The 26,877-nt window shown below is 46.8% G+C and overlaps 1 protein-coding gene across 1 annotated transcript in view; it reads right to left on the bottom strand.

Moving 5' to 3' along the window:
* Positions 1 to 3,594: 3,594 nt before the first annotated feature.
* The window catches only part of CDC20 (cell division cycle 20), a 41,713-nt gene continuing 18,430 nt past the window's right edge, over positions 3,595 to 26,877 (bottom strand). Inside the window, exons 3-11 of the mRNA XM_086952188.1 lie at positions 23,944 to 24,089; positions 23,490 to 23,586; positions 21,802 to 21,930; positions 21,195 to 21,391; positions 16,913 to 17,007; positions 15,796 to 16,027; positions 15,482 to 15,607; positions 5,824 to 5,941; positions 3,595 to 3,930 (exon numbers count right to left, since the gene is read on the bottom strand). Coding sequence (XP_086808314.1) covers positions 3,752 to 3,930; positions 5,824 to 5,941; positions 15,482 to 15,607; positions 15,796 to 16,027; positions 16,913 to 17,007; positions 21,195 to 21,391; positions 21,802 to 21,930; positions 23,490 to 23,586; positions 23,944 to 24,089 — 1,319 coding nt within the window. The 3' untranslated portion in view covers positions 3,595 to 3,751. The remainder of the gene's footprint in view (positions 3,931 to 5,823; positions 5,942 to 15,481; positions 15,608 to 15,795; positions 16,028 to 16,912; positions 17,008 to 21,194; positions 21,392 to 21,801; positions 21,931 to 23,489; positions 23,587 to 23,943; positions 24,090 to 26,877) is intronic.

Below are 26,877 nucleotides of genomic sequence, written 5' to 3'. Positions count from 1 at the left end.
TTGTCCTTTAGGTTAGACCTTACCCTCTATGCCAGGCTACTCTATGATCTGGAGGCCCCAGGTCCAACAAGCAGTCTTCCTCATAACCAAATGGTAAGGTTGGACATCCTTAGAGGGTGAACTAGAGCCTGAGGGCAACTCCCACTCTGGAGAGAAATCCAGGCTTCCTGCATCAGCCAACTCCTCAAAACAGCCCTCCTCCAATTCACCTTCCTCCATATCAGAATGTGAATCCAAGTACCTTCGCTCTTCCAAGAGGTGTTAAACCTCCCTTCTGGACCTCTCCTTCACACGCCTCTCAGCCGGATCCACCAGCGGCTCAGACGGATTCGGGATCAACGCCGGTATCGAATCAGATGGCACAGTGGGATGCCCTCTAGGACGATGTGGAGCGGGCGACGCCGGAAACGGCGTCGACTACTACTTCGGCAGAGCCGGAAACTGCCAAGGCGGCGTCCGAGCCGGCATATAAGGCATAAACGGAGCTGGATGATAGGAGCGAGGAACTCCCAAACTGAAAGCCAAAGGACCCCTGGGACCCAAAGGTGCACCAGAGGGGTACCACGCCCATGAGAAGACACCATACATAGCGTTCAGAAACGCTGAAGGGTCCTGGCCTGGGGTTGGAAAGGGCAGCTGAAAACCCTCAGGCTGGTCCTGAGGAGGGTTCGGATTCGGCTCTTCGACAGGCGCGGAATCCACATCCTCCTGGGCCTCTTCCTCTTCTCGGGCCAGGGACAGTGCCGCAGACACGAGTCGGAGACCGCCCATGCAACTGCGAAGGGGAGGCCTCACCTTCAGGCTCAGAAACATCCAGAGTAACCACCTTAGAACATACCTTCTTCGGTGACCGACCTAGAGTCAGACTCCTTACCGGAACGACTTCGTGACTCATGTCTCCTCTTCTTATGCTTCTTAGACTTTGAAGCATGATCCGAAGCCGACCTCGAAGACGAGATCCAGACCTAGACTTCGTCCTTCGAGAACGAGACAGACGATTTCTCTTTCCCAGCCTTCAGCTTCGCTACCAGGAGCTTGGTTTCTCTTTCTCTCAGGGCCTTCGGGTTCATCTTCCAACATGAAAAACAACCATCCACATCATGGTCGGAACTTAAGCACCAGATGCAGTCTTCGTGCGGGTCGGTAATAGATCATTTTACCGCACTCCCTGCAGGGCTTGAAGCCAGTCTTCTCAGATGACATCGTCGAAGAGACCGGATACAGAGAAGCAGAAAATGTCAACAAAAAGGCAACAAAGTATCAGTTGACTACAGAGATTCCCGATAACTGTTAGCGTCGACGACGCATAAAAAAGGGAACTGATGTCATCACACCGGCGTGGGCCTATTGTAGGCGTCTGTGACGTCAGCGGAGTCGCGTGCGATGCCGTGTCTATGACGTCCAAGTCCACGTCGGCGCGAGGCTACGAAAAGAATTTCAGAATGTTGCTGACGCAAGGGGATAGCGGAATCCACACGGCAGATGTATCTATCAGAAATAGGTTTACTAAGGCTTATGGACGCAGCTGCAGCACACTCAAATAAGAGTGAGCTCCAGATAAATAAGAAAACTAAAATCTTGGCGGTTTGTCCGGGAAGGCCCAAGAAGTTGGCATGGATCTTGAATTCGGAAAGCATCACAGAATCCAAATGCCACAAGTTCTTAGAAGTCTTCAACAAACGGAAGACAAAAGCCATTGGGGAGAGCAAAAAGAAAGGACCAGCGCTAGCATTTGCACTCAGTTCTATCCATAAGAAAGTACTTGGCCCAACATTCACTCCAACACTTCAGGTGGCCCAGGCAAAAGACATCCCAACCTGAACATACGGAGAGAGGTGCTAAAAAGGACTGGATAGTGACCAATTATACAAAATCATAACAAAAATCTTTAGAACAGTCTTCCAGCTACCATCTTTCATGTCACTGGCACAAATCAGGCTGGAACTGGGCATCTGTAAACAATCACTGATGAATTTTCTAATGTGCTGCCACAAGTTGAGGACATCAAAAGAGGGTAGCCTAGTGAAACACCTATGGTCCAATCTGATTACAAACTATGGCTAGCAGGGCACGGCTATTTGTCGAGTGGGCTAAAAACCCTAGGCCTGAGCGAAGTTTGGGACCTACACATCAGCTAAAACGAGTTCAAAAGGCTAGCAAAAATAAGTGCAAAAAAGCTCTCCTCTATGGAAGCCAAGGGAAGTCTTGCAAGAAGCCATGTTGGATGACCCTCATATCATACGATCAGCTGACACCTCAGTTACTTTACTTATCCTTTCAATGCACGCGCCAAACTCTACTTGCCCTGCCATCTTCCCAAATGGAAAAGAGAACAAGCCCCGGAACCATGTTGATTTTGTGGCAACCATAGGGAAGACAATTCACATTCTGTGCCTGTGCCCAAGCCTCCTGAAAGAAAGGACGACCCTCCAACAGAGGGCCTGGAACGACAAGGAAGTTAAATCATGCAGAGCATAAGTATTGGCCTGCTTTGACCCACGGAATACAAACAAACTGCACTGGTGAGGTTCATGGACTGTGCAGCAAAAATACTAGGGGACGGGAGATGTCGACCACTACCTTATCCAGAGGCGCAGACTCACGGACCTCTACAATAGCAGGACAACTTGCCTTGCGGGCACCCAAACATACAGAAAACTGTCGGAAACATCAAAGCAAAACCGCTACCAAAAAGGGACGAGCTTATATGCTGGACAATTTTGGGACTCAAAACACAGCCTTGGTCACGACCACAATTGCCTTGAAGGGATAGTCTTCGTAGGCATTCGCGGTGCATTGCACCTACAAGAGAGCTCCGACATGTGGGGTGCCGGGTGGTTTTCACTACTGGAACCGGGGTTCTATTTTATCAAACCTAATAAGTGTCATTTTTATCAATTTAATAAGTGTCATAATTTTATCTTTTGTACTTTGCAAAGGTTTCTTTTTAAATCTTGCAATAAAGTTTACTTACTATCAACTTGTAGCTATAGCAGACGTTTTCCTTGGAAGGCTCCATAGATGATGCAGAGTGCCTTGAACATGGTCCTTCTAGCTATAGGTAGCCAATGGAGCGACTGCAGGGATAGTGTCATGTGTTCTTGGTTTGGTCACACTTCTGACTACTCAAGTCAAACCGATGCAACACCCGGCGCCTCATGGGGTGTAGGGAGCAGCTGGCGTGGTTGCAGAAGTTCAGGCACTGCTAGGGAGATTCCTGCATCCATGGTGCTCTGGTATTCGTCCTGGTGTGAAGGAAAGGTCATTGCTTACAGCACGAGAAAGGGAGAACCTTGTAGAATGCTGGAGGTGTAAGCTTGTCTTAATCTACCAGGAACACATGCCCACAACTTGGCTAACAGACTGCCTCACTTCTATTGATTGGGAAAGAACATTCTGCAAACTCCTGAAAGGTTAGAGCTGGCCACACTGGTTAGACCCTCAAAACAGCAATGAGGTAAACCTTTTAATCGCTCAAGTCCCATATGCAAGCTTTTAGACCTAACACTTTAATGGAAAAGTGTCAGGAAAAGGCCAAACTTAAAGCTCATCCTATGAGCAACTAGCTACCCATGATGTGTTGTGACAAAATAATGTAAATCAATATGCAAACATCTTTATTAAAGTTAACTACAAATAAAATAACTGTACAATTCTTTGTTAGGCTTTCACAGTTAAGCATGTCCTTCTCATGATTGTTCAAAAGAGCGCTTCATGGGAAATTCTGCTAATGATTATAGCAGATGGGAGTTCACCGAATGCTTTGATGGATAATGCTGTTTTTGTTGCTGACAACTTTCTCTTTTTCCTTCTTTTTGACTGGATCCATTTCAAAACATCTCCAGAGTCTCAGGGTTTCATCAGCAGCAGCAGAGGCGACCGTGCATCCATCTGGACTCATGGCCAAGTTCAGAATTCGAGCAGTGTGACCTACAATGATACAATCAGTGAACAACAAGACTTGCAGCAAACAGATGTGAAACAAAATTTTCTTTTACTAGAACATACATATACACAACTTTTAGATAACGTTTTTCTGCTGTTGAAGTGTGGTGGTACACTAATGTTAAACAAGTCATATTCGGCCCTTAAACTTCATTCAGTATAGAGAGGACATAATGTTGGCCAAATAGAGCAGAACTCCTGTCTACTAAGCCTAGGCAGAGTTCTTTTCTGCGATACTTCGCAAAGTGACACAAAAACTCCACCACGCGAGCAGCTGAGTATGGCATGAAAAAGTGCTCGCATGGATTTTTAGCAGCCAGGAGTTTGTCCTGCACTATAAAATCAGCACAAACAGCACTACACGCAGCGCAAGAGGGCGCTGCTTCATTCTGCTGCTCGAGTAGATGTTCTACTCGATAAGACCTGCCGCGACCACCTGCATTGAGAAATCTCATCCGGAGGAGGTAAAGAGCATGATTCTTGCGAGCGCCAGCCAAATTAACGTTGAGCCGCCTGAGAGGAAAAAACTGCTACGTATCACTTCAAAGTTTTACAGAACTTTGCGCTCCATGCAGAACGTGCAAAACTCTGCAAATTCTGCCGGCTGAGCAAATTCTTCGTTCACCCATACTGTCTACGAGCGATAAGTGTAGAGTACAGCAACTGCAGAAGTGAGGAAGAACCATACCAATCACAGAGAGCAGACTAAAGTCTGACAGGAAAAATGAGGTGGGGTGAGGGGGCTAGAGAAATGGAGAGAGATTTGATATAGCATCCTGCCAGTGTAAGCAGAGTTCAGAGCTCAGCACCACAGGTGTACAGATGGCAATGCTTATACTGCACAGAAAAATACTGTATGTCTAACTGAATTGTGGTTAAACTAATAAAAGCCTAATTATCAAGGTATATTTGCACAAGATTTGATTTTGGGGAAGAGTGAATTTACACATTAGTAAGTTTACAACCTTTCCCTCCCACCCTGACTTATGGGGTTGAAAGACATGTGTAAATATACTACTAGTAGCTATTCAAAAAGAATGGGGAGGTCTGTCAATGGAGTGGTTTCCATATATGGTAAACTATAGGGAAAATAACATTTGTTATACTTTAAGAATGTATTTTAAAGAAACTCATTTGTATATATTTAATTTACACATTTTGAAAACAATTACAAAATCCAACCTAAAGCAATTTTGTATTTGCTATACATTACTAATTAACAGTTTTGTATAGAAGATTTTCAAAGTTTCATTTTATATTACGGCGATCCTTTAACACCAGACAAAATATTTGTAAGTGTAAATAGTTTTACTTAATAAATGCTCCCTCTATGGGATCATTAGGTCCCCGCTCCAATTATTTGTAATGGAGTGTTGCAATGCCCGAGTGGCAATGTGTGGTGCTGAACTTACTCCAAGGATGAGCTGGAATGCATTCACTAGTTTTGGGATCTTTTTGGTTCTAGGAACATTACAAGTATAGTTTGGGTGTAGCAACGGACTTATTTTTGTGAGTAGGTGTTTGTTTAGGAAGGGACATGCAAATAAAAAGTAGCATGTGCATGAAAGCATCACAATAAAATGCTGATAAAGACTGCAAATTAGACCGCGTACTCAAGAGTTCAAAAATATCAGTCCCTTCTGATTACCAAACATCACAAGTTGAGCTATTTGAGATCTGAAATCAAACCACACGTGTCAGGAGAAACATTTGAGCCTGCTGTGCTCCTGTGTGGCATTAGACAGTTAAACACTTCATGTGAGAGCTGAACGTTCAAGAAGCTCCTACTGTAGATGTTTTATACAGGAACACAAACATTCCAACCCCTGCATATAGTCAACATACAAAAAACCTCCCCACAGTCAGACATGGCAGTACCTTTAAGTTCTGATACTTTCACCAGAGATGGGTATTTCCAAATCACAAGCTGGTTCTGTGCAAAGCCGTGGCCAGAAATGAGTTCTTTGTAGTTGGTGGACCATAAGATGGAACAGACCTGTAGGAGGAAAAGAGCACAGGTCAGAAACCTCAAACCAGAGAACTGATGCCAGCAACATGTACCCGACCACTGAACCAAGCCATCCAAGTACAACATACATACACTGTATGCACCACCATCTGGCATGTGCCCGCTCATCCAGTGATCATGCACACTACTGAACATCCCATACTCCACCTTTGACCCCCCGATGACATGTACATAAGCCTTCTGCTTTTACTAGTGGTTAGCTCAAATAGCAATTTCTAGCACAACAACCAGACTAAAATGTAATGTGGTGCAATGTGACCCTACCTTCCACACATTACACTGGTTTGCTGACGCCTTATTCAAGTTGAAACGTAAAAGGCTACCTTAATTTAGCAGCAGTATGGCGCTTTTGAAAGTTCTAGGACAACAGAGCAGTCGGATTCTGGAGGCCCAAACAACTAGTTCATTGAAGACACCACGGTTGGCACTACAGCCCCTCCCCCGCCCCCTTCTGTCACAAAGTGCTTCAACCAAAAGTCACTTTGCTACCTGTCCCCTCTACTTGGGGGAAGGAGACCCACTGACTGCTCAGAATAAGACCTAGGACATCCTTGTAAAGAACACAAGATTAAGAACATTCAGGGATATCATTGGAAGCCTGTTTGTAGGTGTTAAACAAATAGTTGCAACTGTTGCCAAAGTAGTTTCCATAAACTCCATTTCCTGTCCGCTGACTACCACTCCTTTTAGGAGGCATTTCAGAGCAATCTGACGCAAATGCTCAGACAGAAGTCTTGAACAAGGCAAAGGGTTTGAGCTCTGCAATTTGGAGCTTTTAATAGTAATGACGGGCTGTTTAAGTGGCAAGTGCTGATTATAAATGCAAGGGTGCAGATAGTTTGCCCATTCATTGGGCTACGGCAGGCTAAAGTGCCTCAACTGACTTGGCTCTTGGGTGACCACCGCTTGATATCAGCTCATGTTGATCAACCCCCCCCCAATGACCAAAGCTACCAAGACATTCATTGATTAGAACTGCAGAACTTTAGCTATAAGCAACAGATTTTCAATGTAGCTTTAACGCGACTGGAATTTCAGTTCACTAGACAGCAAAGGCTGTTGGTCTCTGCCAAGAACTTTGAGATTTAGAGCCTGCTCAGTTTCCATTGCTTCGTCACGTGATTGGTTCTTATTTGATGGTGGTCTTTCCTCGAAGTGTGTCTGTCCACCCCCCAAGCTGCTACCATCTATTCGACTTGCTGACTTCTATACCTCCACGGCTCACTTTTCATCAAGCTCCCCACGGAGTGCATGGGCCTACCAGCACTCATGTCCTCATGTGCTACACACCCACCTCCATGTTGCTTCGTACCTAGTGTTCTGCTTGTGTGCTTCCTCTTACCATGTTATTTCAGTCCTTGTGTGCTTCTTCCTCCCAACACCCATGTTCCGCTCTGCCTCAGATTTTCTACTATGCTCCAATCTGCTTTATTTTTATTTTGTCCCCTGAACCACCTTCAGATTGCTGCAAGCCAATTAGTCTTAGTGCTTTTGTGCAAGTGAAATCTTAATTTCCCTGGTCAGTTTTGGATTGATAAGAAATCTGGCTCCAATGTCTTCTCGTACGTGCATGCATGGTGATGCATCAGCAGATGTGCGCCTAAAGGCACAGCCAGGTCATGCCTTTTCTTTTGACAGATGCTGAACAGATTCAAACACTGGAAAAGCAAATACACCCAAAAGGTGAGACCCATGCTTGTTTACATCATGTGCCCGCTTGAGTCAAAATGGTCACCTTTAACATTTCTCTTATTAATCAAGGTCGCGCCTCCATTTAAGTGGCTCTGTCCATGAAGAAGAGGCTGAAAGCAGACCTGCCCAATGCTGCAAAGTGAGATCCTGCTTTACGTTTGGAAACCACTCGATTACAGAGAAATTATACCTTCATGGTAAGCAGACATTCTGCCCGCAAGCATTACACCTCTTCAAAAGCATCGCCTTCTTGGAAAGGTATTTGTTTCATACATCACTGCCTTTAGCAGTGCAGACCAGTCTACGCGTATTCAGGGAATGTTGGATAATTAGAAATAGACAGTGCTGGTTGAGAGTCAACTTGTCTCAAGGAAAAAAATAACAGAAAAATGGGTAACTTCCATAAAACTCCTTCGGGATGAATTTATAAACCAGTTCTAGTCGTTGGAGGTGGCGTGGAGAAGAGGGGTGGGGTTGGGGGGAGGGGCGTTTAAGGCTCCTGCACCTATCAGTTGAGGGATTCTCAGGCAAGTCATCATGCGAAGGATAGCGCAACAAGGGATGCCTAGGGCCATATGTACAAAAAGCAGTTTCTAATTGCAATGCTTATTTAATCGTAATTAGAAAGTTTCAATTCCTAATGTAATGTGAGAAAACGTACCAATAGTGATTCCTAGTGGGTTGCAAAACACTCCATAAAAGAGATAGGTCGCAGTTTGAGACCCATTTGGAATGCTGGCTGTCACAGGCATAGTGACTTTTTATAACTTAGAAAATTGAAATGTACCATTTTTTTTTAAGGAGAAGGCAGTGGTCCGTAAAAATTAGTTTACTTTTTCAAAGAGGAAGGGGACCCATTAGTTGTGAACGGTTACAGCTACCGATTAGTGGTCAGTAAGGAGTAGTTTCTGTCCTGTAACTCCAGTTCTGTAGTAGGGGTATCTCTGTTCTAGTCATTATCTAGTGAATAGTCCCGCCCATGTGCGTGGACCCCGGAGCAATCAAAAATAATCTCTTACAGTGTCAAAAAATGCAGAAATGCATAGACACTTAAGAGAGAATTTAAAGACAGATAATGCAGCCTAAAAAGGCTACACTGTCCAGTACTTCAACTAGAAATTCCACCATAAAATCCACAAAAACAGCAAAGCCTGTACAGATTTCCCTTGCTTCACCAGCAAGATCCCTCAGGAATGATAGAGAGAAGGACCTGGACAGACAAGCCCCATAGGCTGCCATTATGTGGCTTAAACAGGATACTGTGCCTTTAAGGAAACCTTCCAGAAGCTTCTCCCAGTATCCCAGAATGCATAGCAGGTCCAACTTACTTTCAGTTCTTTTTGAAGGCGTACAAAACGCTGGATTTGTAGCATTACTTACATGAAGAATTCTCCACCGGGGAGGCGGGAGGGCGCTTACGACTATAACAGAGATACCCCTACTACAGAACTGGAGTTACAGGACAGAAACTACTCCTTCTGTAGTAGGGGATCTCTGTGTATAGTCATAATCTAGTGAATAGAATGGCAAGCCCATCCCCACACCAAAGCGGCGGTGGAGAAACAGAAACAACCACTATAGTGCGAATAAATTCCGCAGCGAAGCCTGCCCAACCTGAGCGTCTGCCCTGGCATCAGTGTCCAGGCAGTAATGCTTAGCAAAGGTATGAACCGACTTCCAAGTGGCCGCCTTGCAGATCTCTGCAATCGGAACATTACGGAGTAAAGCTGACGTGGCAGCTTTACCTCTGGTGGAATGAGCCTTAGGCTTACCCCCTAAGGTCTTATTAGCTTTTTGGTAACACAGCTGTATGCAGGACACAATCCACCTAGAGATGGACTGTTTAGGGGTAGCAAAACCCGTCCTGACAGATCCATAATTGACAAATAATTGGTCTGACCTACGAATATCCTTGGTTTTATCCAGATAAAATTTCAACACCCTCCTGACATCCAGGGAATGTAAATACCTTTCCGCTGGAGATGAAGGATCCTGAAAAAACGTAGGCAAAGTTATAGTCTGGTTGATATGAAAATCAGAAATAACCTTGGGAAGAAATTAAGGGTGAGTACGCATAACAACCGTAGCAGCATGAAATACAGTATAAGGTTCTTGACAACACAACGCCTGAATTTCACTCACCCTGCGGGCCGATGTAATGGCCGCGAGGAACGCCGCCTTCCAGGACAGGTGCTGCAACGAAGCCTTATGAATAGGCTCAAAAGGCTCCTTCATCAATCTGTACAGCACCACATTCAAATTCCATGAAGGCGAAGGAAGCCTGACAGGAGGGAACACTTTCTTCAAGCCTTCCAAGAAATCTTTGACCACAGGGATCTGGAAGAAGGAAGTCTGTGAAGGGCATTTCCTGTAGGCAGTCAAGGCAGCGAGATGAACCTTAATGGAATGAACGTTAAGGCCAGACCGCGCCAAATGTAGAAGATAAGGATGACGTCTTCCTTGCATGTCGTTGGGTCATAGTTCTTAGACTTGCACCAGATACAGAACCTCTTCCACTTGTAAGCATAGGAAGTCCTAGTGGAAGGTCGCTTAGCCTCCTTCAGTATGTCCATGCAATCGTCTGGGAGACTCAAATGGCCATATTGCACTCTCAGGAGCCATGCCGCCAAACTCAAAGAGGAGAGGTTCGGGTGCAACATCTGCCCCCCGAACTTCGTGAGAAGGTCCAGCCTGCACGGCAGCCGTATGTGCGGAAGGAGAGACCGGTGTAGAAGGTCCGTGAACCACCACTGCCTGGGCCATTCCGGGGCAATCAGGATCATCCGCGCCCTGGATTGGGACAGCTTGATCAGCACCGCTGGAATCAGGGGAATGGGTGGAAAAGCGTACACAAAGCTGTTCGACCAGTTGATCCAGAGTGCATTCCCCAGCGTCCCTTGCTGGTAGTACCTGGAGGCGAAGTCTCGGCATTTGCTGTTTTCGGCGGTGGCGAACAGATCTACGTCTGGAGTCCCCCACCTTCCGAAGACTTCTCCTAGCACGTCGTCGTTTATGACCCATTCATGGTTTTCCTGAATCAGTCTGCTCAGTGCGTCCGCCTGAACATTCTGCACACCTGACAGATGGGTGGCCGTTATCGTCAATCCTCTTGCCAGAAGCCAATGCCAGATCGTCTGCGCCTCCCGAGACAGGGTGCGCGACCTCGACCCCCCCCTGCTTGTTGAGGTACTACATCGTGGTAGTATTGTCCGTCTGTACAAGCAGAGAGTTGGTCCGGAAGGACGGATGAAAGGCCTTCAGCGTCTAGTGAACAGCTCTGAGTTCCAGGAAATTGATGTGATAAGTGGACTCCATCGGAGACCATGCACCTTGAATCTGTAAGTCTCCCGAATGCGCTCCCCAGCCGTGGAGAGAAGCATCCGTCACGATCGTCTGAGTAGGAATGTCCTTGTGGAAGGGAACCCCTCTGAGGAGATTCTTCGCTGAACACCACCTCTTCAGAGACTGAAGAGCATGCAGAGGCAGTCGTATCTTGTCGTCCCAAGATCCTTTCCTCTGGTCCCACTGGTCCTCCAAGCACTCCTGCAGAGGTCTCATGTGAAGTCTTGCATGGGGAGTGAGGAAGATACAAGAGGCCATCGACCCCAGTAGAGAAGACACCGTCCTCACTGTTGTAGATGGAGCGGTCATAAGAGCCTGAGCCATCCAAAGGATCGATCGCCGTCGCTCCTCGAAGGAGACACGCTTGCTGACAGCGTATCAATTGAGGCTCCCAAGTACTGTATGCACTGGACCGGAGTCGGGACAGACTTGGACATGTTGATGTGCAACCCCAGCTTGTTCAAGAGAACGCACGTCTTCTGGAAGTGCGCTTGAGCTTCCGAGAAGGAGGAGGCCTTGATCAACCAATCGTCCAGGTACGGGTAGACAAACACCTTGTTCTTCCGCAGGTGTGCGGCCACCACCGCCATACACTTCGAGAATGTTCTGGGTGCAGACTTCAGTCCGAACGGCAACACTGTGTATTGATAGTGATTGGCGCCGACTTGGAATCTCAGGAACTTCCGGTGTTTGTGTGCAATGGGCACATGGAAGTAAGCATCCTGTAGGTCTATGACACACAGCCAGTCTCCCCGTTGCAGCTGAGGATAAATCTGATGCAACGACAGCATGCAGAACTTTTCTCTGCGAATCCACTTGTTTGCCTGTAGCAAATCCAGAATGGGCCTGAACTTGTTCTTGTCCTTCTTGCGGACCAGAAAGAATCGGGAGTACAGACCTCTTCCTCTCTGAGACAGAGGTACGTCTTCTATCGCCCTTTTCCTTAACAGGATATCGGCCTCCGCCTGGAGCTCGCGCAGTTGATACTGCGAGCTGACCGTAGGGATCGCTGGAGGAGGGCTGATGAACCAAAGACTGTATCCATTGCAAACAATATTCAGCACCCACTTGTCCCGAGTAATTTTTCTCCACTCTGCCAGAAAAGATTGAATGCTTCTCCCCACTGGAGCGGGTAACGGACGAGGGGGAAGTAACAGCTCAGGGTCGAGACCCTGCTGCACCCTTGTTCGCGGTAGAGGGTTGTTGGCCTCCCCTACCCTTCTGGCGCTTTTGGAAGGGCCGGCGGTACTGCTGCTGTTGCTGACCCGCAGCCTGTCCTCGCCCTCGGCCCTGGGCCCGGAACCTCCTCTGGAACGGGCGGTAGCTCTTCTTGTCCTTGGGCTTCTCCAAGCCCACCGCCGTCAAGGTCTCCGCCTCCGCCTTCATGCGGGCCATTTCATCGTCCGCGTGCTTCCCGAAGAGGGTCTCCCCCGAGAAGGGCAGATTAGCAACTCTCTACTGTGCCTCCGGCTTGAGGGACATCAGTCTAACCAAGGCATGGCATCTGATTAATCCCATGACAATAACCATGGGCCGCCAGCAACGAGGCATCAGCAGCCGCGCTGATGACTTGATTGGAGACCAGCATCCCCTCCTTCAGGACTTCCAGGAAATCCTCCCTCCGATCCTTCGGAAGGAGATCCGCAAATTGTTGCAGGGACTCCCACAGCGCCCGATCATAACGTCCCAGCAGGGCCGTGTCGCTAGCGGCCTTCATGGACGTAGAGGCCGTCCCACAGGCCTTTCTCCCATTGGAGTCGATCCAACGACTTTCCTTATCCGGAGGAACAGTAGAAGACGGGGAGGTCGAGTGCTGCTTCCTGGCCGCCGTCACAATCACGGAGTCTGGCACCGGGTCAGTTCTCAGAAACACCGGGTCCGAGTCCGGAGCCCTGTACTTAAGAAGGCGGGACGGAGCAGCCTTCGTAGTTGCAGGCGTAAGGAACAATTCCTTTGCTGGTTCCTCCAAACCTGGCACGAGCGGCAGAAGAGGGCGGGACAGGTGCCTCTTGTGAAGTGTCTCAAAGATCACGGACGTCGTCGGTGTTGGAGCCGTCACCGTGATCCCGAGCTTCGCCGCCCCTCTCAAGAGTACGTCTTGAAAGGTACTGATATCGTCCACTGGGGACACCCTTGTCCCTGGCGAGTCAGACAACGTTGGGGAGAAAGACCTGGTCCCGGAGGAATCCGTGCGGGACCGCGACTCTCGCCTCCTGTGGCGCCTCCTCGATCTCGTAGAGGAACGGTGCCAACTGCGCTCTCTCCCTCTCCGCCCGGAGCGGGATCGCGACCTCCTGGGCTTAGGTCGCCCTGCCGGAGCTACCGGGGCAGGAGACTTGGGTCTGGGTGGCGCCCCTGGCCAAGGAGTCCCTGTAGGAGGAGTAGGGAACCTTGGCAACGAATAGGTCCTCGGAGGTACTGGAGGAGGCTTCTCCAACGGAGGATCCTGAGGAGGTGGAAGAGGTGGCAGTGGTGGTGGAGTAGGGGACCGAGGACGAGGCCCTCTTGGTAGGGGAGGAGGAGTAACCGACTTAGGCTTAGTCGGGGTGAACACAGCAGAGTGGCTGAACCCGGTGAATCTCCCCCCTCACTAGGATGGGACCTAGGAGAGTCATCCACAGCCTCCTGACGCTTGCCAGAGCGACTCCTGGAGTCAGCGCTCCTTCCGCGCCTGTTGGGAGTCGGAGAACGTCGACCCGACGGCGAGCGCCGTCCCCGAGGTCGAGTTGCGCTTCCTCGACGTCGAGCGAGACAACCTCAACCTAGACGTCGCACGTCTCCTTCGCCTCGACGTCGATCGTCCATGCCTCGACGTCTACCTCCTGCGCCGTCGATGCCTCGACGGCGACCTTCTGTGCCTCGACGCCGATCGCTTCCTCTTCGCTGCCGGTGGTGTAGTCTCGACGACGAGCGCCGACGCCGGGCCACACGACTGCGATCACTCGAAGTCGACGACGACGATGAAGCAGCCACTGGAGACTTCGACGGCGGCCTGTCCACATCCCTCGACGTAGACGGTTGACGTCGTCTCGACCCAGAGCCCTGGGGAGAAGGGGAACAGATAGCAGTCATTCCTCTAGACGTCGTGGTAGGAGCCACCGACCCAGACGGAGACAGATGACGTTTGCTGGACTTCCTGCCCCTGGGGAGCCCCCCAGAGGCCTCAGCATGGGCAGAAGAAGCCCCACCAGACCCACCTTGTGCCTTCATCCTTCTCTCATCGAGTCCCTGAAGTCTGATTTTCATCCTGTCCCTCAGGGTCCTGCCAGTGAACCCACGGCAGATCTCACTCCTCTGGTATGTGGGAAGAAGGAAGGCAGAGGATACAGACCTCATGGGGGTCTGACTTGGCCTTCTTCCTGGAGCACCTCTGACATTTGTCAAATAATGCAGGAATTATAGACAACTAAAGTGTGCAAAAGACCAAGAAGACACCAAAGTACTTTAAAAGTACACAACATCGAAATTAGTGTAAAAAACAACAAAAACCCTTAAACAGGGAGAGCTCAATGCTCCAGGGTCCTGCTTGCAGGAGCCGGAAAAAAGAATTGAAAGTAAGTTGGACCTGCTATGCATTCTGGGATACTGGGAGAAGCTTCTGGAAGGTTTCCTTAAAGGCACAGTATCCTGTTTAAGCCACATAATGGCAGCCTATGGGGCTTGTCTGTCCAGGTCCTTCTCTCTATCATTCCTGAGGGATCTTGCTGGTGAAGCAAGGGAAATCTGTACAGGCTTTGCTGTTTTTGTGGATTTTATGGTGGAATTTCTAGTTGAAGTACTGGACAGTGTAGCCTTTTTAGGCTGCATTATCTGTCTTTAAATTCTCTCTTAAGTGTCTATGCATTTCTGCATTTTTTGACACTAAGATATTATTTTTGATGGCTCCGGGGTCCACGCACATGGGCGGGACTATTCACTAGATTATGACTATACACAGAGATCCCCTACTACAGAAAACTATTAATGTTTTGTGACTTATTTGGTCGCAACACATTAATACCGAATTGCTAACACAAATTAAATTGCCACATCCCCAAATCTTCCTGCCCCCTGAGTAGCAGGAGTCATACAGCGCCAAGAAACCGCTAGGTGTACGAGAGCTTTACAAAACCCTTAAACTCAAACAAATTGTGATTCTTAGCAAGTTACTGAAGTGCTATGTAGCATTTGTAAATTAATAAAGCTTTTTGAGGTCGCACAAGGGCAGATTCTGTGAATTGGCTGGATTGAGACCACAAAATGGTTTGTACATATGGCCCATAGGGTGGATTTATTACAAGGAACAATTTTGCAGTTACTCAGAAACAAAGCCCTATCTTCATACAAACACAACACCTTCGAATAAAGCTTGACTGCATGCAAACATAGGCCAGTCACATGTCTAGACGCCAGACATGCCCATAACATTAAGTGTGTGAAATGCTCAAGTTATGAGGATAAGCCATATTAACCTCCCCATTTCATAAGTCTCACCTGGGACTGGGTATCCACCGAGGACAAACATGTGCCCGAGCTCACATTCCAGACACGGATATGCCGGTCACTCGTACCCCCTCCAGATGCCAACACATTAGACTGCCAAGGACACCAAGACACTGCCTAGAAAAGGAACAGACAGTCAGTGGGACATGCAAGGGCAAACTAACATGAAAATAACTCCATTGGGTATCCACCCAAAAGGAATATTAACCCCACTCTCCCACCCACAAATGTAGCAGCAAAAACTCATACTAAGGAAGTTCAAGATGCAAGGAGCACAACAATGAAAGAACAGTATAAAAACTCACTTTAACAGCTCCTTGGTGCTGCGTGAAGGAATGCAGTGGAGCAAACTCTCCTCCATCCCCCTGGACACAAGGCCAAACATTCACCACATTGTCGTTCGCACCGCTGGCTAGGTAGCGCCCATCAGGAGACCATTTCAGCCCACACACCTCCTGGGAGTGACCGGCGAGGGTGGCCACATGATGCTGAGGGACTCTTACATCGTGGTGATGGATATGTCCTGTCCGTGAGCCACTGAAAAGGGAGCAAGAGTGAGCAGAGATTTACTACAATGAGTAGAAGCAAAATATTTATCACACGCCCTTACAACAGGCCTCTTCAACCTTTCCAGTAATAAAAGCTACTTATGTTCATTAAAAATCATTCAGGGTGACTATTACAGTGCCTTACACACCAGACAGATTATATTAGTAGCCACCTATGCAGGATTACCAGCTGTTATTACTTAGAGCAGGTTTGCCAGGAGTAATGTAAAAAGGCTTTGTCAACTTTGAATGCCTTTACAAAGGTAATACATAACAGCCACATCTGCAATGCCCTTGGTACCAAGGTAATAAATCTCCCAATGCTTCTGGATTATTTCAGTTTTATATATTTATAGTAATTTTATGGGCTCTGAAAATACACATTTTCATCTTGAATACTCAGGTTTCAGTTTTGGTAGATGTATATTAATTCAACCAAGCAAAAGTTTCTAATAAGGGCTTCACACGAGAGCTACTTTTAGGTAGGTGTAGAGCTACCAGTAGCTCATGAGCTACTTTGAGAAGCCTGGTCTAGGATTTTGGCATGAATTAGCCTGAGATATCAAGAAGCTGCTATGCAGGGTACTGAGTCAGTACCACCCTCACAACAAAAACGTAATCATAAAAGTTCCTTTATGTTCCACAGAAGAAATCACTTCACATAGCCCCATGGTGGAGATAGCACTGTTCTGGCATCCCTACTGGACCGCGGATCTCCGACCTCCAGTTACACTGCAGCGTTAAACTATAGGCTCCTTGGCATTACTAGTTTGTGCCACAGCTGGGGTGGTAACACTGCAGGTCAAATAATCAGAGGCAGATCATATGAAAGGCTAAAGTGAACCCTCTTCAGCAGCTGGAATTTGATACTCACCTGGATAAGATGTGATTGTTCCAGCTCAGCGCTGCCACCCGTGCAGAGTGGCTGGTCATGTTGCGCAAGCGCTTCTGTTGCGTCACATCCCAGAGCTAGAAGAAAGTAAAAGCATGAAACAAGCAGCAAGTGTAAGACTTCCAGACAACATCGCTTCGAGTGCATGCACATTTTAGAAAGGGGTCTACTTATCAACTCGTGCACAGGCAGCATTGGCATGACCATCTCACTGGAGCCACTAGCTCTACAAGAATGCAGTACAAGGAACAAAAAGTAAGAAGTTACTTAGTTGTGACCCTGGTTCACAGAGTGCAAATACACTTTAGAAAGACCAATAACCACCAACTCATGACATAAACTTTGGCCAATCGGAAGGAAGTTAATCTAAGCCATATTCTTTGTTGAGCCTGGGCACCTAGAGTGTTAGCCTGTCAATGTTGCCAGTGGTAATATTGCATGAAACCTTTTTATCGTTTAACAGTCATGAAGAGAACATCCTCAAGTCAGAGACTGAATTTTCTCTGAAACACCGCAGGACCTTGCAGTGTTCACATCCATTTAGATTGGTTGAGGCACGTCATTTCCTTGTCAAAGACCGTTGCCATCAAATGTCATGTCTGGCACGTTTCTGCACTTCGGCCTGAATGAAGCACTTTTCAATCACCCCCTCAGCATCTCCCAGCAATCGCCTTGGCCCCCTTTTTAAAGCCACTTTTAGTTTAATCTATTGCAGCATTAAGGAGGGCTGAAAAAGCATTCTATTAGTATACATTCTCGGGGCAACAGTCTCGCTGTGACAATTCTCAATTAGCAGTAATATGGCATGCCATAGTCTGTAATCCTAGCAGGACAACTGCTGACGTATCAGCCCTTTTGATGACCTGGCAGTCAGCAAATACTCTTCTGCTCAAGAAAGCCTATGTTCTGCTGCCTTTGGTGCAGTTTGACTCCTTAACGTCCTTTGTCCAGCTGGTTCAAGCAGCATGCTGGTGAATAGAATTTATTTATAATTATCAGTTTTTGAAAGGCTTGCTGAAACTCACTTTTTAAATGGCCGAGATGCACTTCTCCCATTCGTAACTTAAGGTGTTCATCTAGTAGAACTTTTACTAACAAGGCTTTTCTCTGAAAATAAACGGCAGATGCTTGCAAAAATAGCTTGCTAAACACCATTTTGAGGAGTATTGAAATTGCTGATATCATTGGGGAGAGAATCTTGGCTCAGATACAGGACATGCCCAATTTACAAAATCATCTCACTTTGGATCCTTTGAACACCCAGGGTGGACAGTCACCCTTGCCCCCTCCTTAACTACAGCCATCCATATCTGCACTGGCATCCTCATCACATCTCCGGTCTACTGAACTGATGCAAAGTATCTGCCTTCATCATCTTCATCCCCACCCTTGTCCTGAGGCAGTCTTGCATCATCAGGCTACCCAAGGTACAGATCCCAGTGGAGTGACGGATACGCAGCAGGTACAGAAGGCGACAAGAGGAACACAATCATTATGTGGAACCTTCATGGGAAGGACTGGAAATCGAAGATGGTAACAAGTAAACCTGCAGGGAGCACAGAGTTGGAAGAGAGTGAATCGGAGGGACTGGGATGGATGCAGCCCATCGCCTCCTAGGCAACAAAGGTGGCTAATGTGTGCAACAGCTGTAGGCCTACTCAACATAATCAGGACTCCAAAGTGACATTAATTAAGTCTCTGGATTTGAAGTTTTGCTCCCTAGAGCTGGTTCTTTTGTCCTTTTTGAAGAAAACCTATGTGTCCGAATTAGGCTGCACTTTTTGGGATCTTCAGACTTGTCCTTCATCCAACGAGGACGAATATTGTGAAATCCTCTGAAAGATGCGATGATACAAGACATACTAGTAATGAATGGAGAGGACAGTCAAGGCTGCTGGACAAGTGGAGTGCTGACATGACAAACCACTGATGGAAGATGGACTGTACTAAGGTAGACAAGGCTGTTTAAGCAACTGATAGACCTGGCAGTGAAGAAACAGCCAGACTAGTCAATGAGGCAACTGACCAGTTTGTTGGTCTAGATGCAGGCATCCTCAAAACCAGATCTGTTTTAACTTGAACATTGATATAATATCGGACTTTGGTTGAATCTCACAACAGCAATGTTAAAGCCCCCTGGCCTCTGAACTGATGGGGATGTACTCAGTGATGCAGTTGCTAGAATGGCATTAAGAAGTTTGATTTAGTTAAACAAAAAGTCACTTTTGAAAACACAGCTGTTTTGAATTAATTTCAGATTGCATCGAGCAATGTTCACTTGCTCGAGAAAGGGGGAAAAAAAAGTATTAAGGAAGAATGCCTGAATGTCTCATGAAGAAAGTGGAGCAGAGCTCCTGAGAGTTCCAGACTAGTCCGAGTACAGGTCATATGAGGTAGGTATATTGCCGTTGGCCCGATTTCCTTTCCAGTTTCACACGAAGCATCAAATACTCTAGTTTCCAATGAGGCAGGTCTATCGACCGCCTGATAAAAGAAGAAATACAGGGAGGAAGACAGCAAGTGAACAGGCATACTAGGAAAAAAAGCAGGAGTTGGATGAAAGTGGAAATACAGGGCTAAACATTCTAGGACACCTTTGCCTCCACAGATTATTTTGCCTGGCTATGAAGAGTCCAATACAGAGAGGTCTACCAATGGGTTAACTGCTTCAGTTTTTAGGTTTTGGCTGCTTAAATGCAGCCTCCAAGATGAGGATGGTCGTTGAGACAGATGTACCTGCTGGAAGTTTGTTACATTGCAGAACGTACATGTGCCACCCAGCAAAGTTGGGGGATGCATTAGGTGAAGAAGCCTCAGCCGCTCATCACAATCCAGGATAGAGCCTGAAACACATGGGTCATTGCCTGACTGGGACTCACTGCTGCAGAGCCATGCATTAGACTGTCTGCGATTACCCCGATGAATTGAAGACTCTGCAAAGGTATCAGGTGTGACTTCAGCTACTTTATATTGGACTATGAGGTCAAACGTTCCGCTGTGGTCTGGAGAGGATTGGTTGAGTAAGGCTGCTCAGTGCCCTTGGTACCTAGAGAACCTTTCACAAGGGCCTACAGTGGCCAGAGTTGCCAATTGGGTTTTACAGTTTAGGAAAAGAACAAAGGCTCTGGGTGCCTGGTTGGCAGGAACCCCGGGCCCACTCAGTCAAATAGCATTCACATTCGGCAAAAAGTGGAGGGCAACCAAGCACAAAGAGGCACTTTCCTACATGAACCCAATGATCTTTTGTTAGTATCACTTTTTATGGTTCTGTGGAGCCAGGGAGCTGAAGTGCAGTGAAAATGTGTATCATGGCCACTTTGAAGGCTTTGGTTTGCTACAGGTTTGAGAACAACCCAGAACCTTGGGGGCACGTAGGGGCCGAAAGCTGAATTGGTTCTGTAGCCAGAGACCTTGGAGTGAGACTTGAAATGTGACCCCCCTCATGCATTCTCCTTGGAGTTAGAGAGGAGATGGGTTAGAATCCGGCTTTGCTTTTATGCTGGAGTTGACGCTTTCACTTGCCAAGGGCTCAGTGTGAAGTTAGTCGAGGAGCAGCTGCAGGATAAAGTCTGGGCCCATGAAGGAGCAGACCCAATGTGGCAAAAAATGCTTGCTTCCTAATCTCAGAATACCGTCAGGTGAACTTAGGACTTCGAACAGTGTCCAAGCTCATACACCAAAGTCACCTCATGCAAGTCTGTGACCAACATCTGCTTATTGCAGTAGCAGAACAACATTAAACCAGTTTTCTTTTACCTTTCATATCCCACACTGCAGAGCCATTTTGAAAGTCAGAAAAACAATCAAAAGCGGAGCTCCAGGTTACAAGGAACTGAAAGACAGGAATTTCTGTAGGTGTGGCACTTATACACAGCTTCCAGTGCGGTTTAGAGACAACAAGAAGTCAACTTGAGGCCAACAGGAGCACTGCTTTGTATAGATCTTATTCCAGACTGGCTACTGAAGAATATCCCAAGGGGAGCAGTCTGCAGCTTGTAGCATCTACCAGAATAAAGTAATTGGACGGCGTTTTGAAGACACAATGTAAATGTAGTCAGGGAAGTGTGCGCTCTTTAGAGGCAAAGGAAACTGGCCTTCAAAGCATATTCCGAAAAGGTACTACGTGTAGGTAGGCTGTTACCAAATGATCTGTAAGCTCATGTCAAGCATGTACAACTTAAAGAGTCCTTACTTAAACACAGCCCAAAATCTGTATGCTGAAACAAAGGACACCAATGCAGAACCAAGACACCGGACACCTCACCTGAACCTCAGCGTTGCTTGTGCCGACAGCGAGGTAGTTGCCCTCCTTGATCCAGGACACGGAGGAGATATACTCATCTGGTCTTTCCATTTGCATGAGCAGGATGATATCCCCAGACGTGTAATTCCAGAGATAAACAGAGTCGTCAAGTGCCACAGCCAGACAGTTCAGTGCACTCCAGTCAATCAGGTTCAGATCTAGATGACAGAAGGACACCGACACACCAAGTCAGATACATGCCCTGCACAAGGATGTCCGACTGCACACCGGACTTTAGACCAGACTGCCAGCAGTCAAAGTTGATGGGCTAGCAGTACACAGAGGATGCAGAATTATACTGGTTTACAGCAGAGAGGGTAAAGCTAGAATGATCTCGCAGAACAGATTGCAATGTGTGCACAGAATGGCAGATTCATTAAAATAGGTTAACAGAACCAAGTTCGGTGAGAAAAGGATTACACATTAAGGGACGAGCATCTGTCGGAGTTTATAGCAGAGCACAAGCAGAAGCAGACTTACATTAGAGGACAAAGAAACATTAGGATGGTCTGAGAAGATTAGATTGCACTTCCAGTACAGCAAAGAACAGACACACAAGTAGGCTTACAATAGTCATTCCGGATTTCTGGAGCATCAAGTATCCGATCTGGCATGGAAGGGATGTACCGGCCAGGCTTCCTGCTGGATCCAGGAGTAGAGTTTTGCGAGTAAAGTACTTTCAAGTTGTTCTGATAGCCTGCAAGTGTAAAAAGATGTATTGTTCATTTGCACCAATCCATAGATTCTCAAAGCACTGGCCATGTTTCTAAGCCAGTCTTCCCACTCTGGCCTAGAAGTCAGTCAAAAGCCATCTAGACCAGCCACTAGCTTACCTCTCCAACACTATGCTTTCTATGAATTGTTGTACACTGGAGGTACTTCCAGGGCCAGCCTAATTTAATCGGTGTTCTGATGCTTGAACCAAGAGCAAAACTAGATGTAGTGAGGGAACTTTTGTCTTTCATGGTAATGACCAATGTTGGTCTGAGGACAGCTGGAAATCTCCATGTCAGCAGAGAAGGATGCTGAAGCCATTGCCCTGGAGGTACCTTTTAAGGAACCTCTTGTGCAACCTGTGATTGTAGCCATTCTCCTATTGGACATGTTGCAATCAGATTTAGGCCAGCATTAGAACCTTATCCCAAATATCAGATCCCGTAAAGACAGAAAAGCGATGTGCAGGTAGTGTTTAATATTGCACCAATTAAGTTTAACTGCTGAGCAGGGACAAGATGGGACTTCTGCTGGTTCCTGAAGAAGCTCAAGTGATAAAGCAGGGCCAGAGTGACTTCACTCACTAGTTCAAGTAATTGTTTATTAATGTGCAGTTTGGCCATCTACTAGGAGATTAAATGCACCGGAGGAGGCACATGTTCATGCTGCCTACAGCCAAAGAGTTTGAGTTGAAGATTGGACTTCTGACCATCTAGCCGTTTAACAACGAGCGACAAACATCAAGTCTTGAAGTCAGTTTAAAGTGCAATACTTTCTAAGGCATCTATTTTATTCAGTGCTCCAGATGTCAAATCCAACATTCCAAACCAGGTTGGTGAGAAAAACATGGGGTTTTATAAGCTCCCGACTAAACACCAGCACAACAATTGACTGTCCAGCCCAGTGCTCTCCTTTCAATAAAGTACTGTAATGCACACTAGAACTAAATGCACCTCTACCTGCTACTTTTCCTTAGTTCCCCTCCCATTCTGGTCCAGGAAGTTCCCACTTACAAACCTAGTGTGATAAGGCTGCTCTGTTCATAGGGCCCTGAACAGTTATGTAGCTGCCAGACTTGGTCTCCATATGGCCTCTCCCCCTTCTGCGAGGGTGTTTGAACTAGCAACATACTAGTACCCTGAGAATCACTGCTTTCATGGTCCGAGAACTCTGAATTTGAACAAGTGGGTTCCACTTGTATACACTTAGACAGGAAATGATTCACTGTCGGAAGAGCCTAAATAGGTTCTAAATGGAATTTGCAGGCTGTGCTGCCCCTCACAGCAGGGTGGACCTCAGCCTGGACCACAAAAAGTCAAACGTGTGAGCTTTCTGCACTTGGCTGTCAGCCACACTGAAGTGTGCTCAGGCGAGACATGGCTGACCTCACCAGAGGGGTTCCTTTCATCTTCAACAGAATGCAGTCTAACTCACCATCCACCAGTTTCTGCACTACTGCAGCCCTTCCCAGCAAAAAGTCTGAAATACATTTCAGAACTTTCTCCCCATTTCAATGTCCGATGGGAGGTCGAAATAACTCACCTTGCGGGGCATTCTGGGGTTGACCACTAAGACGAAGAATCTTTGCTTCCTCCACATCAAATCCATTTAGGTTAAGAGCCCAGGCTTTCTGCTGGTCCTGAAGCAAACAAAAAATACGGTTTAAGATTCACTGTTCAACAAATCACCACCTAAAGAGTATAGTACAGAGGAAAAGACATAAAACCAAATACAAAGTGGCACCCTCAGAAGGTCTGCACACACTCAAACCATGCAGATTGTAAAAAAGACAGTATTTGTCCAGTATCACAGCAGAGGAAACTGGAACAACCTCATTCATGGTCATTCGGGTAACCAAACTGCCCTTCAGTGACATTCGATGCTGTACAGCAAACTGAAACACTACTTGGTTGGATAGTGTAAGGATAGAGCATGGCTTGGGACACCAAGGACTAGAGACGCAGATTGTGCCGGACTGCTCTGGTGAAGCACTTGCCTTCTGAGTAGGTGTGTTGTCAAGTGGTTCATTCTCTTTGGTCAAAAGGAAGCTTGCAACATCCATCTGCATGGTACTGCGGTTGGGAATATACCGATCACCCCCTGCCTTGGAAGGTGTGTTCTGGACTTTGCCACCAGATTTGCCTTAAAAAAAAAAAACAGAACATTAACTATTCAGGTAAAAAGACATTCACTAAGCCACATCCTCAAGACAGTCACCATGCAGGGTGTAAAAAAAAATGTAAAGTTGAGGTCAGTCAAAATGCCCGCGTTTATTGTGCAGTTACTTGCTTTGAGCTTGGACATGATGCAAAGTCAAACTAATCACTACACCAGTCTGTTAATGAGAAACATGAAACCACTGCAGTACCAAAAAGCATTGCAAAGGAACACCCAAACAATAGGTAGAGAGGATGGAGTGTTTGAGTTTAGGACTGGAATTTAAGCTAGAGCAGCCTGCAAAGGTAAAAGTATTTACTGAATGCACAAATGGGCAGAACTATTGAGCAGGACAGCAGGCAAGGAACCAATAGGCCAGTATATCTGTAGAGAAATGTTATACATACAAATTTGGCAATAGCAGCTCTGAAGGTTCAAGTTATGTACCACTTTCCATAAAAAAAAAAAGTTAAGGATTTATTAGTAACTTGACCAAAGATGGGAAATCTGCAAAAAACAGTGCAGATGGCGCTGTGCTGCACCATTAGGTCAACAAGACACTGCTGCCTTAATGTCTGTTTACTTCGTGCTTCAGAAAAACACCAACAAAATGGAATGGGGTGGGTAAAGAGTTATCTAGGTCAACCACAAGCATATACATTTAACATAATGTAGGTTTTAAGGGGCAATATAAGGTAAGACTCAAAGAAACAAGTGTAAAGCATTTAGAAGTACCAAAACGGTCAAGAAAGAAACACAAAGAGACCAATTTATAACAATAGGTTGTATTTTTATCTTTGAAGGGCAAAAATCTATTGAATGAATCCAAAGATTTGATTTTTGAAAGGTAAGTAAATGACTGTAGATCACTTGAAAAAGAATGCAATACATGGTTTTAAATGGCCTACGATTTCTGAGCTAACAACTAGAACTTACTAATCTTCACCTGGACAGGCCACTAAAGGTTGTGCAGTCTCAGGGCCCTCTGTATTGCTATCCCTTGCTGTACTACAGTAAAGACATGATCTGGGCGCTGGGGATACAGGATTCTGAAGAGCTGCAGCGAGTGTTCCTGGGGCCACCATTGGGGTCATCAGACTTGATCTCCCATGATGCACCAGTGGTGTCTAGTTGCAGCGGTCAACTGGTCGTCCAGGAACAGCAGATCCTTTAAAATAAAAAATAAAAAAAGTCTTTTTTGGGGGACCAGAGCCTACTCTGACTTTGATATTGGGCCCAACAGACTGGAGGGCACCCAGTGAGGGTTGAGATGGTCTCCCAGCAGGCACTGCAGCAGTCAGGCATTCCTGGACAGCTGGGCTTAAACTTAGCTTTTGTTATCCTGAAGCTTAATAGGAGGTTAACTAACCAGTCCTTGGAGTCACTTCATGTCCTGGCACAAGCAGAGCTCGTCATGAGTGGGCACAGCGGGTACAGGCCACTTTGTGGGTCATTTGGGTCCAGCAGGTGCAGTCCAGTCTTAGGTACAGCTGCTTCGCTGGGTCTAGGGAGCAGCAGGGCAGTCTGGTCTTTTCGAAACTAGTAGTGATCCGAGTATGGAGTGCTAGGGGTACCACATTTATGAAATTCAGGTTTATGAATAGTGAAGACTCACTAGCCAATGTGGAAACCTTTCCCACCTAACTCCCTTGTGTTTTGGCCAAAATCAGCATACCCTTCTCTACATGGAATGTGCTGATGCTCTGCATTGTAGTAAGAAAGTGATTGTGGTGTGGTTGAAGTCACAATCTTTATTAGGTCCAGTTAGGGTTCTTTAATAAACCAATAGCCTGTGCCATGTAGCTGCAGTACAGAGCAGTCCAGCTTATCAAATAAAGTTTAAAGCATTTAGAAGTAACAAAACGGTCAAGAAAGAAACACAAAAATACCAATTTATAAAAATAGGTTGTATTTTTATCTTTGAAGGACAAAAATATATTTAATGAATCCAGAGATTTGATTTTTCAAAGGTAAGTAGATAACTGTAGTGACTCAACGGTTAGAGGCGGCAGACCCGGAGGCAGAGGTCAGCCTGGGACCAGGGTTCAATTCCAGACGCAGCCGGGTGCAGGACCAGTGACAGCGGGCCTGAAATCTCGCCTCGGTGCCACTCTAACCATGGGGTCCCACGCTGCAACTCTAAGAAAGCTATTGCCCAGTCTCCACTCCGGCCCCATCACCGCCGGGGATGCCTGGCTGCACCTTGGGGATGCCCAGTAAAGGGACCATCTCACAGGGAAAGCCAGGGCGGGTTCCCCAGTGGTACAGCGCTGGGACGCTCCAGGGTAACCACGCGCTCTATAAATCCAACTTGTCTCAGTTATGGGACTCGGTATGTCTGGGACACTTGAGGACCTCCAAAGGTTTTGAGAGATGGGATCTCATTGGCATATCTAGTATAGGAGACCTTTGGGCCACAGGAGAGGTGGTGGAGTTTCAGAATCTACAACAATACGAATTAGCAGATCCAGAAGCCTTCTGCTATTTACAGACCCGTCATGCCCTATATAAGGCTATACCGAAGGGCATGTTGCTCCCAGAATCCTCCTCACTAGAGGATAGGCTCCTCGATGGTTACTTGTCGCAAAAAGTGATCACTTACTTACAAGAAGCTGATCAATAATACCCCAGACCCCCTTGGGAGCATTAAAGATTATTGGATAAGATGGCCTTGAGATTGATGACAAGTGGCGGGAGGCAGTGGCCTCACCCGGAGAAGTGAGCATCTCTGCCAGATTGAGACTTGTCCAACTCAAGAACCTTCATAGGATTT

This window comes from Lissotriton vulgaris, chromosome 1_1 (genome assembly GCF_964263255.1).
Source record: "Lissotriton vulgaris chromosome 1_1, aLisVul1.2, whole genome shotgun sequence".
NCBI classification, from domain to species: domain Eukaryota; kingdom Metazoa; phylum Chordata; class Amphibia; order Caudata; family Salamandridae; genus Lissotriton; species Lissotriton vulgaris.
This window is presented reverse-complemented; position numbering and strand designations above follow the sequence as displayed.